The sequence below is a fragment of the Lepidothrix coronata genome, unplaced genomic scaffold (genome assembly GCF_001604755.1).
Source record: "Lepidothrix coronata isolate B3197 unplaced genomic scaffold, Lepidothrix_coronata-1.0 Scaffold110, whole genome shotgun sequence".
NCBI classification, from domain to species: domain Eukaryota; kingdom Metazoa; phylum Chordata; class Aves; order Passeriformes; family Pipridae; genus Lepidothrix; species Lepidothrix coronata.
Window position 1 is genome coordinate 2,027,249 of NW_016690290.1, and position 21,526 is coordinate 2,048,774.

Here is a 21,526-nt window from a genome sequence, read left to right on the forward strand (position 1 = left end):
ACACATCTTCCTAGTGCTCCCCTCGCCCTAGGCTGTTCCTCCAGCTCCTGGAGCCTCCCATGACTAACAGGTTTTGAGATAATTGTTCCACTCCCTAATCTGATCTGCAGAAGATTCACAACATTGTTTTCAAAGTGCCATGAGCCATTTCCAGGGGCTCTAAGCCCATGAGGGTTGTGATTCATCCACATGCTGCTCCCACAGGTACTTAATCTCCTCCAAAACAGCAAGTCCTTCTTCCAGGGCTATTATCTCCTCAGGAAACACCACCCAGGCGAGCGAGCACCTAACAGGGCACTTTTGTCTGTTCAGTGCTGATGGAGGTTTGTGCCAGCACTTGCTTCCTCACACAGACCAGAAGGTATAGTCTTTCCCTGGGAGCAGTTGTCTCAGGAGAGGGGACCATGGGGCTGGAACCCCCTGGGTACCTACCATGGACCATCAAACCCACAGAAAAGGGGATGTGCCTTGTTGACTATAGCACACAGGGCTCCTTCTGTCCCACACCATGTCCTCTAACAGCCTTTGGATGGACGTGGGTTCATCCTTCTTCATGCTGAAGATTTGGGACACTGGAGCCCATTGGCATCTGGGGCCAGAGACAGTTCAGGGATGACAAAGGCTGCTGCACCGCCTGGAATTAACCTCATTTTGACCCAGAGGGTCTTGCAGATGACAGTGATTAATTACTCCTGGCACCAAATATTTGTGTCCTACCACTGAACTTGGGCAGTTCTACTGCTTCTGGTTGAACTTTGCTGCTGCAGTGGGAGCTCTGTTATCGCGGCTTTCTTCTCTGGGGAGTGCAGATCCATGAGAGGCTGTGATTCAGCTAAGCTGGGCTCAGCTCCAGGAAGCCTTTCCTGCACCCAACAGTATCCCCATGTTCCTTTCCCAAACCTAGGGCATGGAAACTGAATCTAACAAAGCCCAGCCTGGAGGCACTTCCCATGGCATGACCAATCTGAGCCACAGCTGCCCGTGGAGCCACCTTAGCTCCTTGTTCTGGGATCTTCTCTCCCTTCTTCCCAGCATTTTCCATTCCTTGTTTCCAACTTACTTGACCAAAGGACTTTTTTGGGGCTTTCTTTATGTTTTGAAGCTGTAAACCAAAGGTGACCATTGGTGCCCATCATCTGATGCCCTGCATCTGATGCCACGTCGGTGGGATCAGCCTGAGCCCCAGGCTTTCATCCTCCATCTGTGGGGTTTCCACACACCTCAGCTGGATGATGGGCACAGCTGAAAGCTCTCCCCAGAGCCTGGGCAGGACCTCCCTGCTCCCAGGGTGCTGTGGCTGGAGCAGCTCCCTTGGGGAGTACCAGGGCTGCTCCCCAGGACAGCCTCGCTGCCAACATGGAGCATCCAGCCAAACACTGCCCCTGGGTCTGGCTCTTTCCAAACCCCCTCGTCTTCGGAACATTCCTGCCTCTGACTTGTTTTTTCAGGTTGTGCAGGATCCCCAGGTATTTACAAAACATATCTCCGCTTCCAGCTGCATTCATGGCTTTGGGAGAGGCTTCACCTTCTGCCCTGGTGGGGACCCTGTGTCACCGTGCCGGCACGACCTTGGCAGCCCCTTTGCCATCTGGGCTCTCTGCACCTTGGTTCCCCAAACCAGAGCTGGTTTTGGGCTGCAGGGACCTTGTTCCTTTGGTGTGGCTGTGCTGCAGTGGTCATATTCTGAAGTGATTCCAGCTCCACTAATGCCTGGTGCTCTCCTGAGGCCTGTGTGGTACCCATGCCAGGCCTGCTTTGCCAGCCCAGCATCACCTTCCCATCTTCCCTCTCTTCCATGCCCATGACAGGGTCTCTACCTCGACACTGGGGTGGTGGGGACAAGGGAAATGTGGCTCCCCCTTGGCCACAAGACAGATACCAGGGGAAGCCGACTGTGCCACGCCCCAAGTGGCTCCTGCTCCCTCTGCCCCCAGGGAAGAGGGCAGTAGGTCACAGCAGCTGTGACCTGGTTCCCATCCCACGCCTCCATCCTGCTGGGGAAGGTGGTTGCAGAATGGAGCGTGTCCAGCCTGGAGTTGCTTAAGAGGGTTGGGGCCAGGAGGTAGAGGATTCCTGCAGCTGAGGCAGGAGGAGGAATTTGAGGGGTGGTAGATGCTCCTGGAAGTGGCCAGGGTGCCCCAGTGCTTGCAAGAAATGTTCTGGATGGTTCTGACCTGGGAACAGAGGTGAGGTTGTGCTATTCCTGGTGGGAATTGTGCTTCTCACACAAGATGGTGGGGATTCATGGCAACCAGGAGGCCAGGATCACAGGCAGTCCCCCACCCATGTAGCATGAGGCTGGAGCTGACCTCCGGGTGTGCCAGCAAACAGGACCCTGCACTGGGACAGTCCCATGGAAAGGATGGAATGGAGAAGGCAGGGGACATCTTCCATCACAGTGAGGGTGGGAGCTACAGAAGAGGGTAAATGCAACAACAAGTGGAGCCAGGCTCGTCCTCGCTGTCCCCTGCTCCTCCCCACTGCCTGGAAGGGGGCCAGGGCAGGATGGGGGCCAGGGACAAGCACTGGAGACACATCTGAGGACAGGGGACAGAAGCCTGTCCTCGCCAGCCAGACAAACAGCCAGGACCAAGGACGTGGCTGTCACTCCACCGGGCATATGAAAGAGGCAGGATGTCTCGAGGGGAGGGGAGCAGGGTGCAGCCCCCCGGGTGCCAGGCAGGGGGGGAACAGCGAACTGAAGGCCAGCGGCGAGTGCCTGCAGAGGCAGAGGCAGAGCGGCGGGACACGGAGCGTGTCCCGGGTGGCCCCGCCGTGCGCGTGGCCGCCGTGCCCCCTCGTGGCAGCAGGACACAGCTCGTGGCCCTGGGAGCCACGCAGGGATGGGGACGGAGGGAGGCACGGAGGTGCTGGGAGCCGCGGGGTGCTCCGGCAGGGTCACCTCCTCCCACCCTCAGGAGTCAGCCGGGGGTGCAGCTCCCCAGCTCTGCTAATCTGCCTGAGGCCACGTGTGCCCCAGGTCCCCACCAAGCCTCATGTCACTGCCACGAACCTGCCTCGGCTCGCAAAGGCCCCTCCGGCATCCCGCCACCCCCTCTCCTTCCCGGGGGGCCGCCCCTGCCTGTTGTATTTTTGGCGTAAGCCACTTGTGCCGCGGCCAAGCCAAGCACTTCAGGCGCCGCTCAAGGGCAGCGTGTGCCCAGGGCTGGGCTGGGAATCCTGGAAATATCACCAAGGCTGGGGAAAAAAAAAAGTGGAAAAACCCAAATGGGTTGGCAGAGGCCTTGGCTGAGGACAAAGCTGCCCCAAGTGCCACCAAACCACCCAGAGGGGAACACGTTCCCCAGCACCCTGCCTCAGTTGCCCCCATCAAGGCCCTTGTGAGCAACAGTCCTGGGATTGTCACATGTGTAATGTCACTTCAGTTACCTGGGGCAGGTGCGGGTGTTCAGGAAGATGCTTTCCCATCCCTTTCTCCTTCCTGCTGTGGCTCAGTGTTGCCTATCACAACCTCTTTGTTCTCTCTTTGCAGGCCCAAATCAAGCACCCAGAGGGCAGGAGAGCCAAACGACATCCTGGGGCATGTCTGGGACACCTGCAGCTCTTAGTGTGGTATCTGGCTGTTCCCAGAGCCACCAAGAAATGTCTCAGACACGCCGCGAGCTGGGACAGGCTGGTGCTGCCCAGCACCTCCGAGGCCACCGGCATGTCCAGCCTCGTGGGAGAGGGACAACCCTGGGCAGAGATAGCCCAGAGGGAGAAGCTGCCCTGCCCGGTGGAGTTTTTCTTCATTCCTTGAAAGCCACAGAGACCTGCTGTGCGGGATTCAGGGTTGGAGGCAGGGCCAGGGCAGCGCCGAGGAGGAGCCGCCGTGATGGATGGCACGACACCATCCCCAAATGCCTCTACCATGGGTGACAGTGCCCAAAGCACAGGGGGATGCTCAGAAACGGTATGGACCTGTGGGGAGCATTGCAGCCAGCACCCATTGTGGGGTTTAATCTGTGTCTGGCATGGCATGAGCCACGCTGGGACGGGAGGTGGCAGGGACATCTCCCAGTCCCCCATGGGGACAGATGGATGCTGCTCTTGCTGCATTTACAGCACCAGGTAGCCTGTCTCTGCCAAGCACAGGGAATGTTTCTGAGGCTTGCAACATGGCTACTGTGCCCAGGACCTGCTCCTGGAGGGGAACAACCATCCTGCCTCTTACTCAGGTCTGGGTCTGGCTAAAACCCCCCAGGAGAGGTTTGTAAGGGAGAGATGAGGTGAGACATGATTTTATTGTGCTGTGGCCTTGTGCTTGAGCCACTGCTCCTGCCCTTGAGCGTGCAGCCTTGAGCCTGGCAGCAGTCCTTGCTCCTTCTGGAAAGGTTCTGAGCTGTCCCAGCACAGAGGGGACCGCGCTGTCCGCAGAGGGACAGTGGTGCCTGCAAGCCACAGGGCTGGCTGAGTGCTTGTCTCAGGCAGCAGGGCTGAGGATGCAGGAGGAGGGGTACTGGCTTGTCCAGGGGGCAGTACCATATCCTTGTGGCCTCTCAGGTACAGGGACAAGGGACACTGGCAGCATGTCAGATCACTTTATTGCCACAGTGGCCATGGGCCAGACCCAGGTCCCAGTGGGGGTCTGGGTCCAGCCCCTTGACCCCTATAATACTGCTGAGAAGATGAACCCTGAGCCTCCATGCACGAGTGCTGAGCATCCTCCATCCCAGTCACCGCAGAGCAGCTCTGGGGCATCACCACCCTCCTGCTGCCTGCACCTCTGGGAGCTGGAGGCCAGGAGTGAAAAGTGAGGCAAGACCAAAGGTGCAGAGTGTGCCAGTCCTGGAGCGTGCCACGGGGCTGCCACCACGTTCTGCCCTGGGGCTGCTGGCGGTGGGGAGCAGCAGGAGCCCTCTCGGCCCCCTCAGACGTCCATGCCGGGCGCCCGCCCCAGGCCCAGCGCCTGCACCAGCTCGTCACTGAGCCCGCTCTTCAGCGTCCGCCGCACTGCGGGAGGGGCAGAGTGTGGCACCGGCAGCACGGGCGGTGCTGGGTGCCAGGGGCACAGACAGGGCAGCCCTGGCATACTGGGGAGAGTGGCAATGGGGTGCAGTGGCATGGGTTGGTCTCAGGGTACATCCTGCTATGGCCTGGTGGGCTCAGCATGGCAGGTCACTGGTGGCCCGTGGGGAAGGAGCCAGGCAGGGTGTGGGAACAAGGACACAGAAGTAGGACAAGTCACGGGGACAGAGCACAGAGATGTGGAGATGGACAGAGATGAGATAGAGTGCAGGGACTGGACAGAGCATGGGAAGAGAGATATAGAGGTGGGACAGGGCACAGGGACAGGGACAAAGAGATGGGAGATGGTAAGGGGACAGGGACACAGAGGTGGGAAAAAGCACCCGGGCAGGGACATTGAGATGGGACAGAGTACAGGGCCAGTGCATGGGGACAGAGATGGGACAGGGCAGAGGGCAGTGATGGAACTTACAGGACTTCCTATTGCCACGGGACCTCCTGCGCTCCCTGTTGGTGCAGGGCCGGGGGTTGGCATTGTGAGTCACCGATTTCACCAGCCGGTCCATGATTTCATCCGAAGCATCGTCTGGGGAGCTGGGAACATCCTCCTGGGCTGAGGAGCCCTGGGTTGGGGTGGAATGCCCTGTTCCTGCATGGGGACAGTGAGGATGCGGGCATCAGCCACGCCCAGCCAGCCAGGCATGCCTTGAATGCATTTGCCATCCCGCTCCTACCCTGGCTGGCCCGGCTGCGGCGGGCAGGGATATCCACGGGGGAGGTCAGCACACTCTTCATGCTCTCGTGACCCGCTTCCATCTGCTCCTTGGGGCTGCTGGACACCACGGCGGGCGGCAAAACGGCCTCGGCGATGCCAGAGAACTTCTCTGTCTGCGGCGGGAGGAGAGGTGGGGGTCAGGGGCGCGGGGGGCGTCCCCTCCTGCCGGCGCGCGGCCGAGCCCCCCCGTACCTCGGTGATGAGCCGCCCGCGGGTCTTGCTGCGCTCGCGGTGGGCGGCGCGTTTCTTGTGCTGCTGCAGGACGCGCTCGCGGCAGGTGCGGTACTCCAGGGCGAACTCCCGCAGCAGTTTGCAGATGGGTGTCACCTTCACGTCCCGCGCCGCGCTCACCGGGTACCCCAGGTACAGCAGGAAGGAGTGAAACCTACGGGAATGTCAGTTGTGGTGGGCCAGCAGCAGGACCGTGGGGCTCCTGCTGTGTCCCCGGGACCTCAAGCCACCAACCTGTTGAGGACGCGCCTGTGCACCACCTTCAAGACGACGATGCGCTGGGTGCTGTCCTTGAGGAACTCTGTCAGCTTGGTCTTCAGCACCGGCTTGGTCTCGTGCTTGGCAATCACCTTCAGGTTGTCCCAGGAGGCCCTGCACCTCCGCTCCAGCTGCACCAGGCTGTTGGCCAGCTCTTCAAAGTCAATCTGGAAGAGTGAGACGTCAGCCCTTGGCCACACTGGTGGAGCTGGGCAGCCACGGGACCCACACCCTGTCCTTGCCTGGGTGTCACCTGCCTTGCCTCACCTTGGCGGAGCGGGTGATGGAGGCAATCTCCGAGTAGAGATCAGTGGTTTCTGGGAACTTCTCTACCACCATCTGGCAGAGATGGTAGAGCAGGGACTGCCGGTGCACGGTGTCCTTCACTTCCGAGACCTTCTCCAGGTAGCCCAGTTCAAAGCCTCTGCTCTGAAACACAATGGACTCTCCATCCCTCCTCCAGCAGACCTCCACTCTGCAGACCCTGCTAGCACCACCCAGCCTCAGGCACCACCCCAGGCTCGCCGTGGTCCCTCCCCAGTATACCCTTGCACCATGGCTGGTCCTCACCCTGCTCCTCACCTGGGAACCATTCAAGAAGTTGCCCATGGCCAGCAGCGTGGCCAGGATGCACTTGAAGGTGTGATTTTTGGCCAGCTGCTCCATGCCCACCTTCAGATCAAAGAGCGGCTCTGCAATCTCCTGGGCGAGGAGAGAGGCAGGTGAGACCCCTTGGCCACCCCCTCCCTTGGGAACTTCAGCATTCACCCACAAGGACAACCATCCCCTGGTCAACTCAAGCCCATGCTTGCCTTGGCTGGGGACCTACAGCCTGTCCCCAGCCAGGATGGCACCTCCCATGCTTGGACATGGCTGGTCCCCACCAGGAACATGCTTGGCTCAGCACTTAGAACTGCTGGGGTGGCAGTGGTGGCAGGGCAGAGGGGAGATGGGGTACATGGCTCTCTACCTGCTCCAGGCTCTCATAGTCCAGCTTGAAGGCCCAGAGCTGGAGTCTGGCCGTGAGGTCACTGATGGAAGATAGGGCGAGCAGGAACTGCTCTGCAGAGCCCAAGGGCACGTCAGGGTTGGCCAACTGGGCCTCCTGGATCTTCTGCTTCTCCTCCTCAGTTGGGACCATGGTCAGGATTTTCTAGGGCAGGGAAAGAGGGATATGTCAGACTCCAGACATGTCATCATGGGACGTGTCACCCCAGGCATCATAGCATGGAGGTCTCCTGGCCAGGGAAACGACCCGCATGAGGACCTCAGAGAGGCTGAGCTTCTCTTGTGCTCACCTCAATCCCTTCCTTATTGACTGCAAACTCATCAAAGTTGAGCACAGCAGTCTTGATGATGTGGACGGGTGGCAGCACTGTGAGGCCAATGTTGATGGCGTTGCTTCTCTTGGGGTCCAGCACCACCACGACCTTCTTCCCATCCACAGCTTTCTGCAAAGAGGACAGGATGGGTGGGGACAGCCAGGCAAAGGGCTCATGAGCTCACCATGGACACAGGGAGTCGATCACGGACCCCATGGTGAGCCAAACCTGTGCACTGCCCATCACCCTCCCCACCGAACCTCTGGGCTGCTGGTACCCATCCTTGGCATAGGGTAAGGGTGACAGTGCATGCCGAGGGTCCCCACAGGAACCAACAGCCTTCCTCCCACCCCTGAAGTCCCCTTGGCCAATGGGTGGCCACTGGTACCTTTGAAGCCGGCACTTCCTTTGACCGCGACTCAAAGAGATGCTCCAGTTTTGCAGCGTTGATCTCGACATTCTGCAGGGATGCCCACAGTGTCCCCTGGCCAAACCTGCCTGGCCCTACAGTGCCATCCAGCTGCTTCAGCTCCTTCCAGAAGAGCTTCACTGTCCTCTTCTTCTTGGCCTGGGAGGGGCCATCTGTTGCTGAGAGGCCTGGCAGCCCTGGTGGGGGTGGGCAGCCAGGGGCTACAGGAGGTGGAGGTGGTGGGCAACCAGGGATGGCAGGAGGTGGAGGTGGTGGTGGTGGGCAACCTGGGACTGCAGGAGGTGGAGGTGGAGGTGGGGGACAACCAGGGATAGCAGGAGGTGGAGGTGGAGGTGGCAGGCAACCAGGCATGGCAGGAGGTGGAGGTGGAGGTGGTGGGCAACCAGGCATGGCAGGAGGTGGAGGGGGAGCCATCAATGTTCCAGCACTTGTTGCTGTAATGCCAGAATGGAGGAAGGAGCCATTGGCCATTGGCCCTGTGTCCAGGATGTCAAAATCTTCTTCCTCCCCCAGATCAGTGAAGTCCAGGTCCTTGATCTTCAGCTGCACGGGGCTGGCCTCCAGGCGCTCCCATGTCAGCTCCATGTCCTTCTTGATGGGCATCATCCCGGTGTTCTCCAGCTTCTGCGTGTGGGTCTCAGCATCTATGCTGGACATGGCACGTACCAGCTTGGCATGGGCACTGGCCACTGGCCCATCTGGAGCCCTGCCACGGAGCCAGGCACTCTCCTGCTCCTGGCTGCTACCTCCCTTGGCATCCATCTCTGCCTCACCCTGGATCTGGGGGGATGAAGGGACCTCAGGGAACACCTTCTCCCTCCCTGGCTGTGAGGAGCCCTTGGCATAGAGCATGTCCAGCATAAACTTGGTGTCAGAGGAGATGGTGCTGCAGGAGTCGGTGGCGTCAGACCGAGCCAGGCGAGACCCTGCAGGGAGAGAGGGAGGAGCTGCGACAACACGCTTGGAGGGAGCAGGTGGTGCTGAGCTGCACGTGGAGTTGGGGTCCTGCTCCCTGGTGGGGTGTGCTCGGATGCCAGTGTTCTGAGCAAGGAGGTACCACCAGCTCCTCCATGGCTCTGGGAGGAGCCATGTTGTGGCACAGGGACAGAGGGGCCACTAACCCCCGCCCCAGGGGCCCTGATGGGCTGGGAACACACACCCTGGCAGCACTTACTTATGCTGGGTGGCTCCGTCCCGGAATCAGAGGTGCCGCTGTCTCTTTCCCACGCAGGAGCAGCAGGATGCTCCAGTGCAGCATCACCGAGGACGTCGAGCCGCCCCTTGGCCATGGAAGAGATCTTCTCCTTCTGGGCTGCAGCCAGGTTCTCCAAAAAGCGAGCTCTGCAAGACAGGGGTGGGTGTTGGCTGGGAGCAAGGCAGGGATGGGGACAACGGGGACAATGGGCACACCACGCCACGCCACACTGCACAGCCAGCCCTGCAGCACAGAAACCCCCTGCACTGGCAACACCACATCGGGGACCCGGAGGATTCAACCTCCTCTGAGCCCTGCAGAGAGACAGGCATTGCCCCCAGGGCTCGGGGACAAGGCCCCATGGGAGCCAAAGGCTTGTGCCATCAGGGTGCCACTGTCACCAGTTGGTCCCAACAGACCTGCTGCCCGCTGCAACCCTCATCCAAAAGCTGCAAAACCCATGAGAGCGCCCAGGTAGAGACTCGAGGGGACCCTCCTGCTCCTCATGCCCTGCATGGCTGGAGCCCAGACACCTCCAGCCGGGCACTGCCCGAGGAAGCGCATGCCTGGAGACACACGCATGCCTCTACTTACTCAAACCTCCTCAAAATAGGCTTGTCCCCATGCAAGGAGGGGGCATCCTCCCGCCTGAGGGAAAACAGGGGTTAGCCCCCGCTGCCGGCAGCCCCACAGGGCTCGTGTGTCCTGCACACACCCACCTGGCAGCCCTCCAGCACGGGACCCTCACCCTGCCATCACCCTGCCATCACCCTGCGGCCCCAGGGTTCACGGGGAGCTGGGAGAGCCCCGGCAAGCCCCCTCCTGCCCAGGTATCCCGTGGCACTGGGTGCTGGTAAGACGGGACACCGTCTCCCCCACCTGGCCAGGACACCTCGAGCAGGCTGTGCCACCCCCAGCAGGGACACCTCACCCCAAAGTGGGGATCAGAGGGTGGCATCATCCTTTGGGAGATGCTGGTGATGGGGGGAGTGGGATGGGGGCAGCGAGGTGGGTGCAAGTCCCCGCTCCCCCTGGAGCATCATGGAATAGGACAGGGGAGAATGTCTTTAAACTGAAAGAGAGTAGGTTTAAATTGGATATTAGGAAGAAATTCTACCCTGTGAGGGTGGTGAGACCCTGGCACAGGTTGCCCAGAGAAGCTGTGGGTGCCCCATCCCTGGAAGGTGTCCCTGCCTATGACAGGGTGGTTAGAACTAGGTGATCTTTAGGGTGCCTTCCAACCCAAACCATTCCAGGATGCAATGATTCTGTGACATGCTGGGAGGGAGCACGGGTGCAGAGCCCAGGCACTTACCAGACGGGGGCAGTTTGGCGCAGCCTGCAAAAGGAAAGATAGAAAGAGTGGGCAGAGGAGAGGGCAAGCGTGGGCAGAGAGGAGAATGAGGAGGAGCTGGAGCAGAGCTGTGAGTGCCCAAAGAATGCCCTGGAGCCCCTGTCCAGACCCTCGATATCTGCTGCCCCATTACATATCTCTCCAGCCCCAGTGCCCTCCCAGACTCTGTTTCCCCCTGGGACAGGCAGAGTGTGCCCTGGGATAGCCACACCTCATGCTCCTGGGAGCCCATCTTGCCACCCCAGGGGACCCCCATGCCCCTCCTGGCTCCTTACTTGTAAACACTGCGCTCTCCTGGGCCCGGGGGCTGCTCCTTCTCAGGTGGGGGGGAGGCCAGGGCCAGCCGCATGCTGGACGCGCTGCTGTAGGTGCTGCTGGGACAGGGTCTGGAACAAGAGGTGACAGGGACTGAGAGCAAGTCCCACAGGACTGCCCTCCACCCTGGCACTGGCATGGATCCCACTGCTGCTTATGCTGCACCCCAGTGTTTTCACCATTCCAGAAGCATCCCCACCACAGACCACCTCCAGCTGCACTTACTCTGCTGGGCTGCTCGGTGAGGGGATATCTGGGGTGTCCTCAGCTGGGGGCTCCTTTGGAGTGCCAGGGGACTCCAGAAGGGACTGGGCATCAGCACTGGGCTCTGGGCAGCCGCCCTGGGACCGCCACCCGCGCCGGCCCTCGTCTGTCCTCCTCCTCTCCTTGCGTCCCCCCGAGGGCAGCTCTTCCACGCCATCCTCCAGCTTGAGAGCACTCTGTGGAGGGAGCGGGGGGCATGGCACTGGGCACAGCAGCACCCCTGCCACCCCATGCACACCCCCCCTGCTGACACTGGACGTGGCACGTGGCCAGATCCCGCAGGTGCCCCGCTCACTTCGTAGAGTGTGAACTGCTGCTTCAAGTCGAGGTCGGTGCCCTTGCTGCCCAGGTACTCCTGCACCACGTGCTCCATGCCCTGCTGCTCCAGGCAGTCAGTCACGTCGTAGAAGGTGTCCTGGTCCGGGAGGGCTGCCAGCGTCTGAGCAGGACCAGAGGGATGCTGCTGGGACTGGGGTGACCCACCCCAAGCCCCACCAGCATGGCACTGCGGGGACACCCCCCAGACCTTGTTGATGAGTGTCATGGTGAACACCAGCAGCTCCGTGTCAGCCCCGTGGCGTTGCTTCAGGATGGCCATCAGGTTGGACCACGGACAGGCACCTGGGAAAAGCAGCAAGTGCAGGTGACACACGGGCCAGGAGGGGACCCCATCCCCTGGTGGGGACCCTGCGGGAGGCGGGGGCTGCACCCACCTCTCGCCTGGTCCACGGCATTGACGGCGCGGATGAGGAGCAGGGCATTGGGCTCTGTGTACTCCACGAACACCAGGAGCAGCTTCAGGGCCATCTTCACCACCAGGCGAAACTGGGACAAGGGATGGCAGCTGGGACAGCAGCTGGGACAGCAGCAGTGGCAGGGGCTGCCAGCGTGATGCTGCGGTGGCTGTGCCCACGCCCCACAACTGGGGGTTTTGTTCATGGGGCCAGGGACCTGCAGCTGTGATGCTGATGGCCAAGGGGCACTGGCTCCAGACCTGGAGCAGGACCATCTAACCCAAGTTCTGTGCCAGGGAACATGGTCACATCAGGACGGGGAGCTCTGTGGACCCCAGGTGATTTCCAGATGGTTGGGAGCAGGACCCAACACAAGCAAAGGTACCAGGGCATTGAGCAGAAGTGGAGCACACCCTCTGAGGGATGATACAAGGGGACAGCCACAGGCAGGGAAGGGGGTGCAGCAGGGGGCACAGGCAGCCCCCCAGGAGGAACAGAACTTACTGGGCTTCCCGACAGCGTGTACAGCCACTGGACAGTCTCGTTGTGGTTGATGACACCCTGCATCCCATCCACAAAGAGCATGATCTGGCTCAAGGCTGCAAGGCAGAGAGTGGGCAGGCTGATGGCATGGGCAGGCTGATGGCATGGCAGGCAGGGGTTGGGCATTCCCATCCCTGCACAGCATTGCCATGGCAATGTCTGGCAGCTGTGAAGACAAAGCCCTGGCAAACTTGCTGGTTCTCTCCCCCTGAGTGTCAGCCCCTCCTCCCTGGGGATGAGCACAGAATCCCAGAATGGTTTGGGTTGGAAGGGACCTTAAAGACCATCTCATTCCAACCCCCGTGCCATGGGCAAGAACACCTTCTGTTAGATCGAGTTGCATCAAAGCCCCATCCAACCTGGCCTTGAACACTTCCAGGGATGAAGCATTCACAGCTTCTTTAGGCAGCCCTGCTCCAGAGGTGCCCTGGGCCCAGATACCAACCCCGGAGGATGTAATTCTGGTAGTTCTGGTCGGCCTCTGCCCCCACTTTGATCAGGCACGTCAACCCATCCAGGTTCACGAACTCGGGCACCAGGTCCTTGTCCTCCTGCAGGGCAAAGGCCAGGTGTTACCCCAGTGTGGGGTGGGCAGCCAGCCCTGGGGGAGGCCCTCGGCCCCTCCCCACCACCATCACTGTACCTGGAAGAGCTGCTTCAGGGAGAAGAGGGATCGCCGCAGCTCCGGCCCCTGAGAGTTGTACAGCTTCTCTGGGAGGGAAGGAGAGATGTGGCCTGAGGGCTTGACCCCACAAGGGCTCACTGTTGTACTGGGGCTCCCAAATGCTCCCAGCTTCCTAGGAAAGCCCCACATCCTGACTCAATCCCTCCGCCATCACCCCAGGATGCCAGCATGGCCCTCAACCGTGGGACACTGTGTGGAAGCAGCTGCTGCTCCACAACTACATATTTCAGCCCTGCCACTTTCCTATTTCCTTTTTTTTCTTTTCTTCTGGCCAGCAGTGACACAAATATCCCCTCTGGTTTCCTGTGCACAACCTAAACAGGAACTCTGGCAGAAGCCTGAGCTACTTTTAGCTGTCCCTCCCCAGGCATAGCTGTGCCATGGTCCCAGAGCCCTGTGGCTTGGGAAAAACTGCAGGATGGGGTTGGGAAGGATGGCAGTGTGACACTGGCTGCTTGGGGACAGGACTGTAACTGGGCTGGAGACTATGTGCTTATGGGGATGGTGCCTGCAGGCAGGAGCTGGCACTGACCAGCTGGGGCAATGGGAAGCTGGAAAGCCCCATGAGGACACCAAAGCCATTGTGAGTCAGCACTTCCCACATCCAAAAACTGAGTTAGCCAAGCATCCCAACTTATATGGGTCAGGCTTAGAGCTGTAACAAGCCAAAAACAAGATGTCCAAGGAGGCCTCCAGACATGCCCTGTAAAACACGATGTCCCGGCAGCCTCCTCCGCTCTGCTATCAGCTTGTCAGAGCAGCTGAGAGGGAAGGCAGAGCAGCCGGGAGGGAAAGCAGAAGAGCCCAGAGCTCAGACAGAGCCTGGGAACTGCTGGTAAAGAGCATGGCCATGACCCCAACCCCGGGCTTCCTGTCCCTTCCCGCATGGCCCAGCTGCAGCCCTGCACAGCCAGCTGATGCCCATCTGGCATCGCTCTGCTCAGCGCTCGTTTCCCCCCTGCTAAAGATTAAAAAGAGGCTTGAGACTCCCGAATATTTTGCAGGACCTTGGAGCAGGCTGCCCGAAACCATGGCAGCACTTTCTGCTGCGTAAGAGCTGTTTGTTTGTCTCCTGCAAAGCTATATTTAGAGCTTGCCTGAATGACCCAGAATTACTGCAGTGGGCGGTGGGCTCCCGGCCCAAGAGGCAAAAGTCCCGATCTCTGAGGATGGAGGGGATTGACCCAGCGGGCCCCCCATGGGGACCACGTGCCCTGGTCTTTGGGAGGGCTTATGGGGTGAGAGCAGCCCTGGGCTGTATTGCTCCCTCTCTCCATCACAAAAAGCCTGGCCAAAACTCACCACAGAGGCCAAACCCCCACCATCCGGGGTGGACGAGCCCCTGGACACGCACCAGCCTGGAGGAGGGAGCAGCCCCCACTCACCGATGATGGCGTGGACTCGGACGGAGAGCTGCGTGCGCAGGATCAGGGTCGGCCGCCTCCCCTTCCTAGGGCAGAGGAGAATGCGGTGTGAGCGCCTGCAGTGGGACCACCACAGCCCCTGGCCCCTTGCCCATGGTCTTCATACACACATGGGGCCCCCGTGTCCTGTCCCCAGAGGGCTTGGGCCCCATGTGCCTCACCTGACCTCCTCGTAGAAACCCTCCAGATCATCCTTCTGCTCCAGCAGGGACAAGTCAAGGTCCAGGTAGTGTCCAGAGGGTGAGACCTGCAGCGTGCAGTCCTCCAGCTGGGGATGCAGACAGACAAGATGAGCCTCTGGGTCCATCACAGCCTTTCTGGTTCCCAGAGCATTCCCAGGTCACCCTCCCACCTGCACTGAACCCAGGAGGCAGACACATCTTGGAACAGGGTGGCAGATCCCGCCTGTCCTCAAGTGTTGGCCACGCAGGGAGATGCCCCAGCACCCTTCACCTCAGCCCGGTGCTAACTGGGGAGAAACATGGAGCCCCAGGCTGGGAAAGCCTGAGTGATGGTGGTCCCACTGCTGTGGGGCTCCTTGGCAATCCCTTAGGTGGGAACCACGGCAAGAGGCTTGATCTGCTCCCTGAGGCTCCCCTTAGTCAGCAGGGGTGTGACTGGGGCAGGATCCACCTCCTTCCAGGGCTGAGGAATCGCCTCCGCCTGCGGGAACTGGGTCTGCCAAGGCACCCAGCCCAGCCAGGGGCACCCCAAACCAGGGCGAGCCCCACAGAGAGGTCCCCTGGCTGACACACCCTCTGACTCAGCCCACAGCCACGTGGCATCTTTCACTGGGATGGGGAAAAGCACAGCCCAAGACAAGGCTGGGGTGAGGGTATCTTCCCAGAAAGTCCACTTACAGCACCCAGGGCACACCCCTGCCAGTGGGCACAGCACCCACAGAGCCTCTGAGCCACCTGGGAGCCAGCAGCACCCCACAGCACCCAGGCAGGTCTCCTGGGACAGGGCAATTTGCCCTCGGTGGGTGAGTAGGAGCAGAGAGAGGGCAGTGCCAGCACTGCCTCCCCAGCACATCTCGACCTGTTCCTAAGCATTTGCAAACCCCCCTGCCCTTCCCACCCCACCTCTGAGGAACAGATCTGCACAGCAGGAGCTGTCTGGGGATAAAACCCCATTATTAATGCTGCTCCTGCTGCTGCAAAAAAAAGCAAGCAACACAAACAGCAGTGGGGGAGAGAAGTAGGGACCCACTATGCATCTAAAAGCCCACCTCAATTTCAGCTTCAAATTGCAAAAAGCTCCAAGCACAGCCCTGTGGCTGAGGAGCTCAGATGGAAACAGTCACAGCTCTCTGTCTTTCCCACCCATGCCTTTCCCCACTGTGATCCCAGACACCCCCAGCAATGCTGGGTATGGCTCCTGCACCTCACTGGGGTTTCTTTCCATGACATTCCCATCTCCTGAAGACCCAAGACTGTGCAAGAGCTCACAGGTATGAATTCACTGCGAGCGTGACGTTAATGGCAGAGGGCAAAATAAAAATGCCACACGCACTGAGTAACTAATGCTGACCACGCCCTGGGATAATGGGCAATTTGGCAGGGCCCTGTTGGGCTGGACTCTGATGTTGTTCAGGATCCTGCTCCACCTCCCATGGTCACCAGCCACTCCAGCCAGCCATGGCAACGTGCACAAACACCTGCTGGCACCGGGCAGGTGCTCCTGGCTGCCTCACAGTGACCCCACACAGGATTTGCTCGCTGGGGAAAACTTCAATTCCTCCACAGGGACAGGCTCTCCTGCATCCCAGGGCATCCCTGGATCCATCCAGGCATCCTTGCAGCTGCCCAGGCAATCCTGCATCCTCCTGGGTGTCCTTGCAGCCATCCCTGCATCCTTCTGGCCACCCCTGCATCCTCCCAGCCACTCTTGTATTCCCACAAGCATCCTGGCGTCCCCACAGGCATCCCTGAATCCTCCTGGGCATCCTCTTAGGCATCCCCGCATCCACCCAGGCACTCAAACACAGCAAAGAGCAAATCAGCTCCAGCACAAAAGCTTTGCCTTCTCTGGGCTGCCAGTAAGCCCAGTTAACATCCCCAGCTCCTGTAGGGCTGATGACAAGTCCCAGCTGGAGGGGGAGGCCAAGCCCCTGGGACCCGACCCCGCACATTTCCCGTGTGAGCTTGGCAGTGCTTCCCACTAGGGATGCTCCAAGCACTGGGCCTGGGTTTGGCTGTCACCCCCCTGGCAAACACCATCCCCTGGGGATGGAGACAGGCCGTCCCAAGCTCCTGCTGCCCCTGCCAAAAATCATGGGCGGCACTTCCGCGCCAGGGAGCACCGACCGCCCCGGGGCTGGGGTCACTCTGGTTATCCGGACGAGGGGTTTATGCCCTGCAGGATCCGAGCTGGGACCGCGGGGTTGTGCTGCTGGGGACGGCACGTTGGGGTCACGGGTTGCTGACAGCTCCCAGTGAGGGTGGCTCTGATCCATCTGCCTCCTGCCTGGAAAACCGTTATAAAATGAGCCAGGATTTGAGGGCAATGGGGACTTGAGGGCAAAGCAGAGCTGGGAGAGGAGAGACTCCCACGCTCACACATCCAGCACACAGCTCCTGGGAGTCCCAGCCATCCTGTGAAAGCATGGATGTGCCTCACCCACAGGACTGGGGTCTTGCTGAGGACAAGATGCTGGTGCCAGCCCTGACAGGGGACAAGGACCCCATGACCTGGAAAAGGTTCCTCTGTTGAATGCCCCATCCCTGGAAATGTTCAAGGCCAGATTGGATGGGACCTGGAGCAACATGGTCGAGTGGAAGGTCCCTGCCCACTGCAGGGGGATGGAAGTAGACGATCCCTTTAAGGTCCTTTTCAACCCAAACCATTCCAGGATTCTATGGGGCTGTGACGGAGACATCTCCACCTCCAATATGGAGACATCCTCCACTCACAGCTGAACTCACACCACCCACCACAGCATCACATCTTCCTGCTCACTCCTATCATGGCATCCCCACACGGGAAGATGCTCCAAGGCCAGGCAGTGAGTATCCTCTTTATCTGCCAGCAAAGGAAACACTTTTACTCGCTTTCTAACACTTTCTTGTTGTGGCAACCACAATTTCCAAAATTGCTGCAGCTCTTCTGGAAAGACTATGGGGAAATGACAGAAAAAAACAGTTTATTTATATAATACAGAATAAATAAACATAGGCAGCAGTTAAACACAAGGCACCAGTAGGTCAGAAACCCCTGGCATCACCAGCCTCTGCTCACCCTCTCAAAACACACGGGGACTGAGGGTTTATAGAGCTGCGCCACAGAGGCAACCCCCACCCCAACCAAGCACATTCACCACGATTTGGTTTCAGGGCTAAGAGGGGTGTCTGCTGCCAGGGCACTCAGGTGCTGCCTCCTGTCCATCCCTGCATGATGGATGGCAGCAAGTGGATGGGAACACTGCCACTGGCCTATCACCGGGGGCGGGGAATAATACCCAAGCCAGGAGGGAACTCTGGAGGTCACCCAGAGTTGGCCCAGAACTTCACACTTGTGTCCCTCTTGAAGCTACTCCAGCCAGGCTCATTGTTCATTAACAGACCCCTCATTACTCATCAACAGACCTGCAGCAGCGTGAGGACCCCAGTCCTGGGGAGAAGTCGGTGTCCTGGCAAAACCATGGCATGAATTCCCAGCTGCAGCTCCCACCCCGGGATCCGTGCAAGGAGGGTGCTGGGAGCTGGGGAGTGCCAGGGGCTGCTGAGCACCAACACTTGGCTCCAAGTGTGCAACAAACTGGGGGACAGCAGCGCCACTGAGGACCCCACCTCATGCTTTTGTGCCTTCCAGAGGTTAAGTGGGGCAAAGACCCTCAGCAAAGCCCCCCCCAAGCCCGGTAGGAAACAGAGGGCAACGGGGCTGTGGGATGGAGCTTGTGCTCTTCACACACGCACCGAGGTCAGCCCAGCAGCTCCTCTATCGAGCACAAGAGCTCTCAGCGAGCTTATGGCACAGAGGCCAGCGAGCTGTTTGCTCTTCCCAGGTTTCCGGGGGAGGAAGGAGAAAGCAGAACTCCAGCCTCTGGGCTTTTGCAATTGTTTGGAAAAATCCCCAGATTCAGAGGTGAGATAGTGCTGGGGGCAAGGGAGCACAGTGGCCTTTGGGGACTGAAAGGACGGCCAAAAAAATCTGCCCTGTCAAAACCTGCCTGCGGAGGTTCAGAAAACACCCACACCCCGCACAAGCATCACCCAAGGGTACTGAAAAATGCTGGAAAGCAGGAGAAGATAGTATCAGCCTGGAGGCAAACAATGCAGCAGCAGCAAACAAAGCTGGAAGGTATTTCCAAGCACAAACACACTTTCCGGAGAACATGAAAAAGTCATCAGAGACGGGTCGTGCTCAGGGAGAGGAAGCACCGAGGGTGTCATGGGGCAGGACAGGCTGTTCAAACCTCTTGCTCATCATCTCTAGGCTGTTCCCAGCACAGGGTGCAGCTCTGCTGTGCCCAGGGAGGGCAGGACCCAGCTGCTCCCCCATGGCAGCTCATCCCCTGGGTGCCTGCAGCTGGATTCAATGATGACAATATGGGGACCCCCAGCTCAGCTCCCTCCCAGCTGCTTCACCCTCTTCCTGGTGCTCTGCAGGTCCAGGCACACTGCCTAGCAGGACAAACCTGGCACCAGGCATCCCCAGCTGATTTTTTTTCAGCCAGTTCCTTGGGAAAAATCCAACTGTTCATTTACTAATTTTAGGGTGGCGACTAATGGAGCTGAGCACTACCTGGCACAAAGGGCACCAGGGGAAGTTTCAGCTGGTCGTGCCAGGGTAACGACATCTGCATGGCTCCAGCTCTGAATTTGGACTTAATTGGGTGCTTCAGGAGACTGACCTCACTTCACAGGGTGTAAATCCTGCAGCAGGAGGCTCCCAGTGAAGACATTGGCTCATGCAATCCCCAGACAGCATCCAGCTTGTCTACTGCAGCCCTCACTAGCTCAGAAAGCTTTGTGTGGTAAAGGCAGCATGGTTTATAACCTATAGAATCCATATAACTCAGGAATTTGGTTTAGAAACCCAGCACAGGGTCCTACCAGCTCACCTGTGATTTCACCAAGGGCCATGGGGCGATGCAAGGAAACCACAGGGAAAAACATCCAAAGCTTGGCTTAGGCAGAGAACAGAACCTGAAATTTCAGGATCAACACACCTCTGCTGGGCTCAGGACCTCCTTGGAAGGCTCCTGCCCTCGGGAACTCTGCGTCCAGTCCCCTCCCCGTGCCACCATGGCAGCACTCTGATCCCATTACAGCCAACTCCTGCCCGGGGAGCAGAGCACACGCCTGAAACTTGAGTTTGCTCCATTCGTCATGTCCCAGGGCTGTTTGTTCCCAAACAAACTGCGTTTAGTCACCGCCTAAAAATCGCCTTAAAATCCCATGACGGCGACATGAGAAGCTGCTGCTTTGCTCCAAGGAAAATTAAAAGAAGGATAAAGGGGAATTTTTTTGCTGCAGACAAAGGTCTCACAGTGATCCACTCTCCCCTGACAGGCCAGCAAGCTCAGTGCCAGGCACACCAAGCTGATTTCCCCCTCCTGCTGTCCCATCTCTGCTCTGAATCCACACTCCCCCAGACAGTCTGGGTTCCTGCCTGGATTCCTGCCTCCCTTCCCTGCACTCCTGCAGTGCTGCAAGACAGATGCTCAGTCATTGCCAAAGCTCTGCTGGGTCCCGTGTTCCTAAGGAGGAAAACAAGCCTGTCTCCATCCTGTGAAGAACGCATCACGCCAACAGGGAAGGTCCCCCGTCTTCCTTGTCTCCTCCACTTCCCAGTCCCCTTTTATGAGCCTGAGTCAGGCCTGAGGACACACAAGCAAGACACAATGCCTCGCTTCACCTTCGTCCTTCTGCCTTCTTCCCGGCTGGAGGAAATTGCTCAGCACGAATTTCCGCGCTGCTCTCTGGCGGTAAAGCTGCCGCCGGATCGGGAAGAGACGAGGGGCTGCAGAGGGGCTGACGAGGAGCCTCTCCGGCCCCACTGCACCTCCCCAAGGCCCAGCTGCCCCAGGGAGCGGGAACACTGGACGGGTCCCCGGGGTTAGGGAGCCGGTGTGCTCCCGTCGAGGTTCAGCTCCGCTCCTGGCAGCCGGCGTGGATGTGGGATGCCGGGGTGGGAGCACGCTGCCCGGCTCTGCCCCAACGACACAGGGTTGGACGCTTGCCTCCCCCTGCCTGGGTTCCTGCCTGCTCTGAGCAAGCACAACCTCTTCCTCCTTGCCGACTCATCCGGGGCAGGCCGAGAGCTGGCATCTCCCGCGGGGGCTCCGGCATCTCGCCGTGACTCACACCGGGAATGCTGCCCGGGATTCACCGCCCCGTCCCTTGCCTCCCTGGCCCCCTCTGGCCGGCAATCCCCACTCTGTCCCCCGTCCGATACCTGCCCAGTGCCTTCCCCAGCGCCCCCCGCTCCCCCTCACCGGCAGCGGGGCCCCGAGCAGGCGATGCAGCGCGGGCAGCTGCGCCCCGAGGGCCAGCGCCTCCTCCACGGCATAAACCGGGGCTCGCCGGGGCTCCGGGAAGCTGCCGCAGCCGAAGGGATCCGCATCCTCCAGGTACTGCACCCGGCAGGGCACGGCCGCCTCCGCCGCCTCCGCCGGCTCCCCCATGGCCACGGCCCCGCCGCCGCCGCGGCCCCGAACGCCGCCGCTGCCAGGGACAGCGGGGCGGACACGGCCCTCGGCCCGGCCCCTCGGGCCCGCCCCGTCCCGGGAGCACCAGCGGCGCTCGGCGCGCCCTCCCGCGGGCATCCCGCCGGGATGCTCCAGGCCTCGGGTTGCTCCAGCGTCTGCGGGGCTCCGCCGGGATGCTCCGGCATCAGGGATGCTCCATGCTGAGGGATGCTTCAGTCCCCGGGATGCTCCGGCATCAGGGATGCTCCATGCTGAGGGATGCTTCAGTCCCCGGGATGCTCCGGCATCAGGGATGCTCCATGCTGAGGGATGCTTCAGTCCCCGGGATGCTCCGGCATCAGGGATGCTCCAGGCTGAGGGATGCTTCAGTCCC

The 21,526-nt window shown here is 59.9% G+C and overlaps 1 protein-coding gene across 2 annotated transcripts; it reads right to left on the reverse strand.

The window, feature by feature from the left end:
* Positions 1–4,527: 4,527 nt before the first annotated feature.
* FHOD1 (formin homology 2 domain containing 1) lies at positions 4,528–21,177 on the reverse strand. 2 transcript variants are annotated; one of them, XM_017824190.1, is made up of 24 exons: positions 20,941–21,177; positions 14,660–14,766; positions 14,460–14,524; positions 13,033–13,100; positions 12,835–12,940; positions 12,351–12,445; positions 11,826–11,937; positions 11,639–11,733; positions 11,408–11,551; positions 11,074–11,288; positions 10,809–10,919; positions 10,495–10,518; positions 9,774–9,827; positions 9,159–9,325; positions 7,943–8,910; positions 7,531–7,683; positions 7,203–7,385; positions 6,815–6,934; positions 6,500–6,661; positions 6,209–6,399; positions 5,936–6,128; positions 5,703–5,856; positions 5,441–5,617; positions 4,528–4,953 (listed from the first exon to the last, which is right to left on the reverse strand). In XM_017824190.1, the coding sequence occupies exons 1-24, from the start codon at positions 21,127–21,129 to the stop codon at positions 4,871–4,873; spliced, it is 3,936 nt and encodes a 1,311-aa protein (XP_017679679.1). In that variant the 5' UTR covers positions 21,130–21,177; the 3' UTR covers positions 4,528–4,870. The 2 variants fall into 2 exon arrangements, with proteins under 2 accessions (XP_017679679.1, XP_017679680.1); XM_017824191.1 differs by lacking the exons at positions 9,774–9,827; positions 10,495–10,518.
* Between the last annotated feature and the right edge of the window lie 349 nt (positions 21,178–21,526).

Bases quoted from the DNA above. Each gene is read 5' to 3' on its own strand.
- FHOD1 (XM_017824190.1), bottom strand. From the start codon at position 21,129: ATGGGGGAGCCGGCGGAGGCGGCGGAGGCGGCCGTGCCCTGCCGGGTG. The intron at 11,289-11,407 runs GTGAGCGGGGCA...CTCCCTCCACAG, and splicing joins AGCAGTTCACACTCTACGAA to AGTGCTCTCAAGCTGGAGGA. The intron at 6,129-6,208 runs GTTGGTGGCTTG...ACATTCCCGTAG, and splicing joins CACAGGCGCGTCCTCAACAG to GTTTCACTCCTTCCTGCTGT.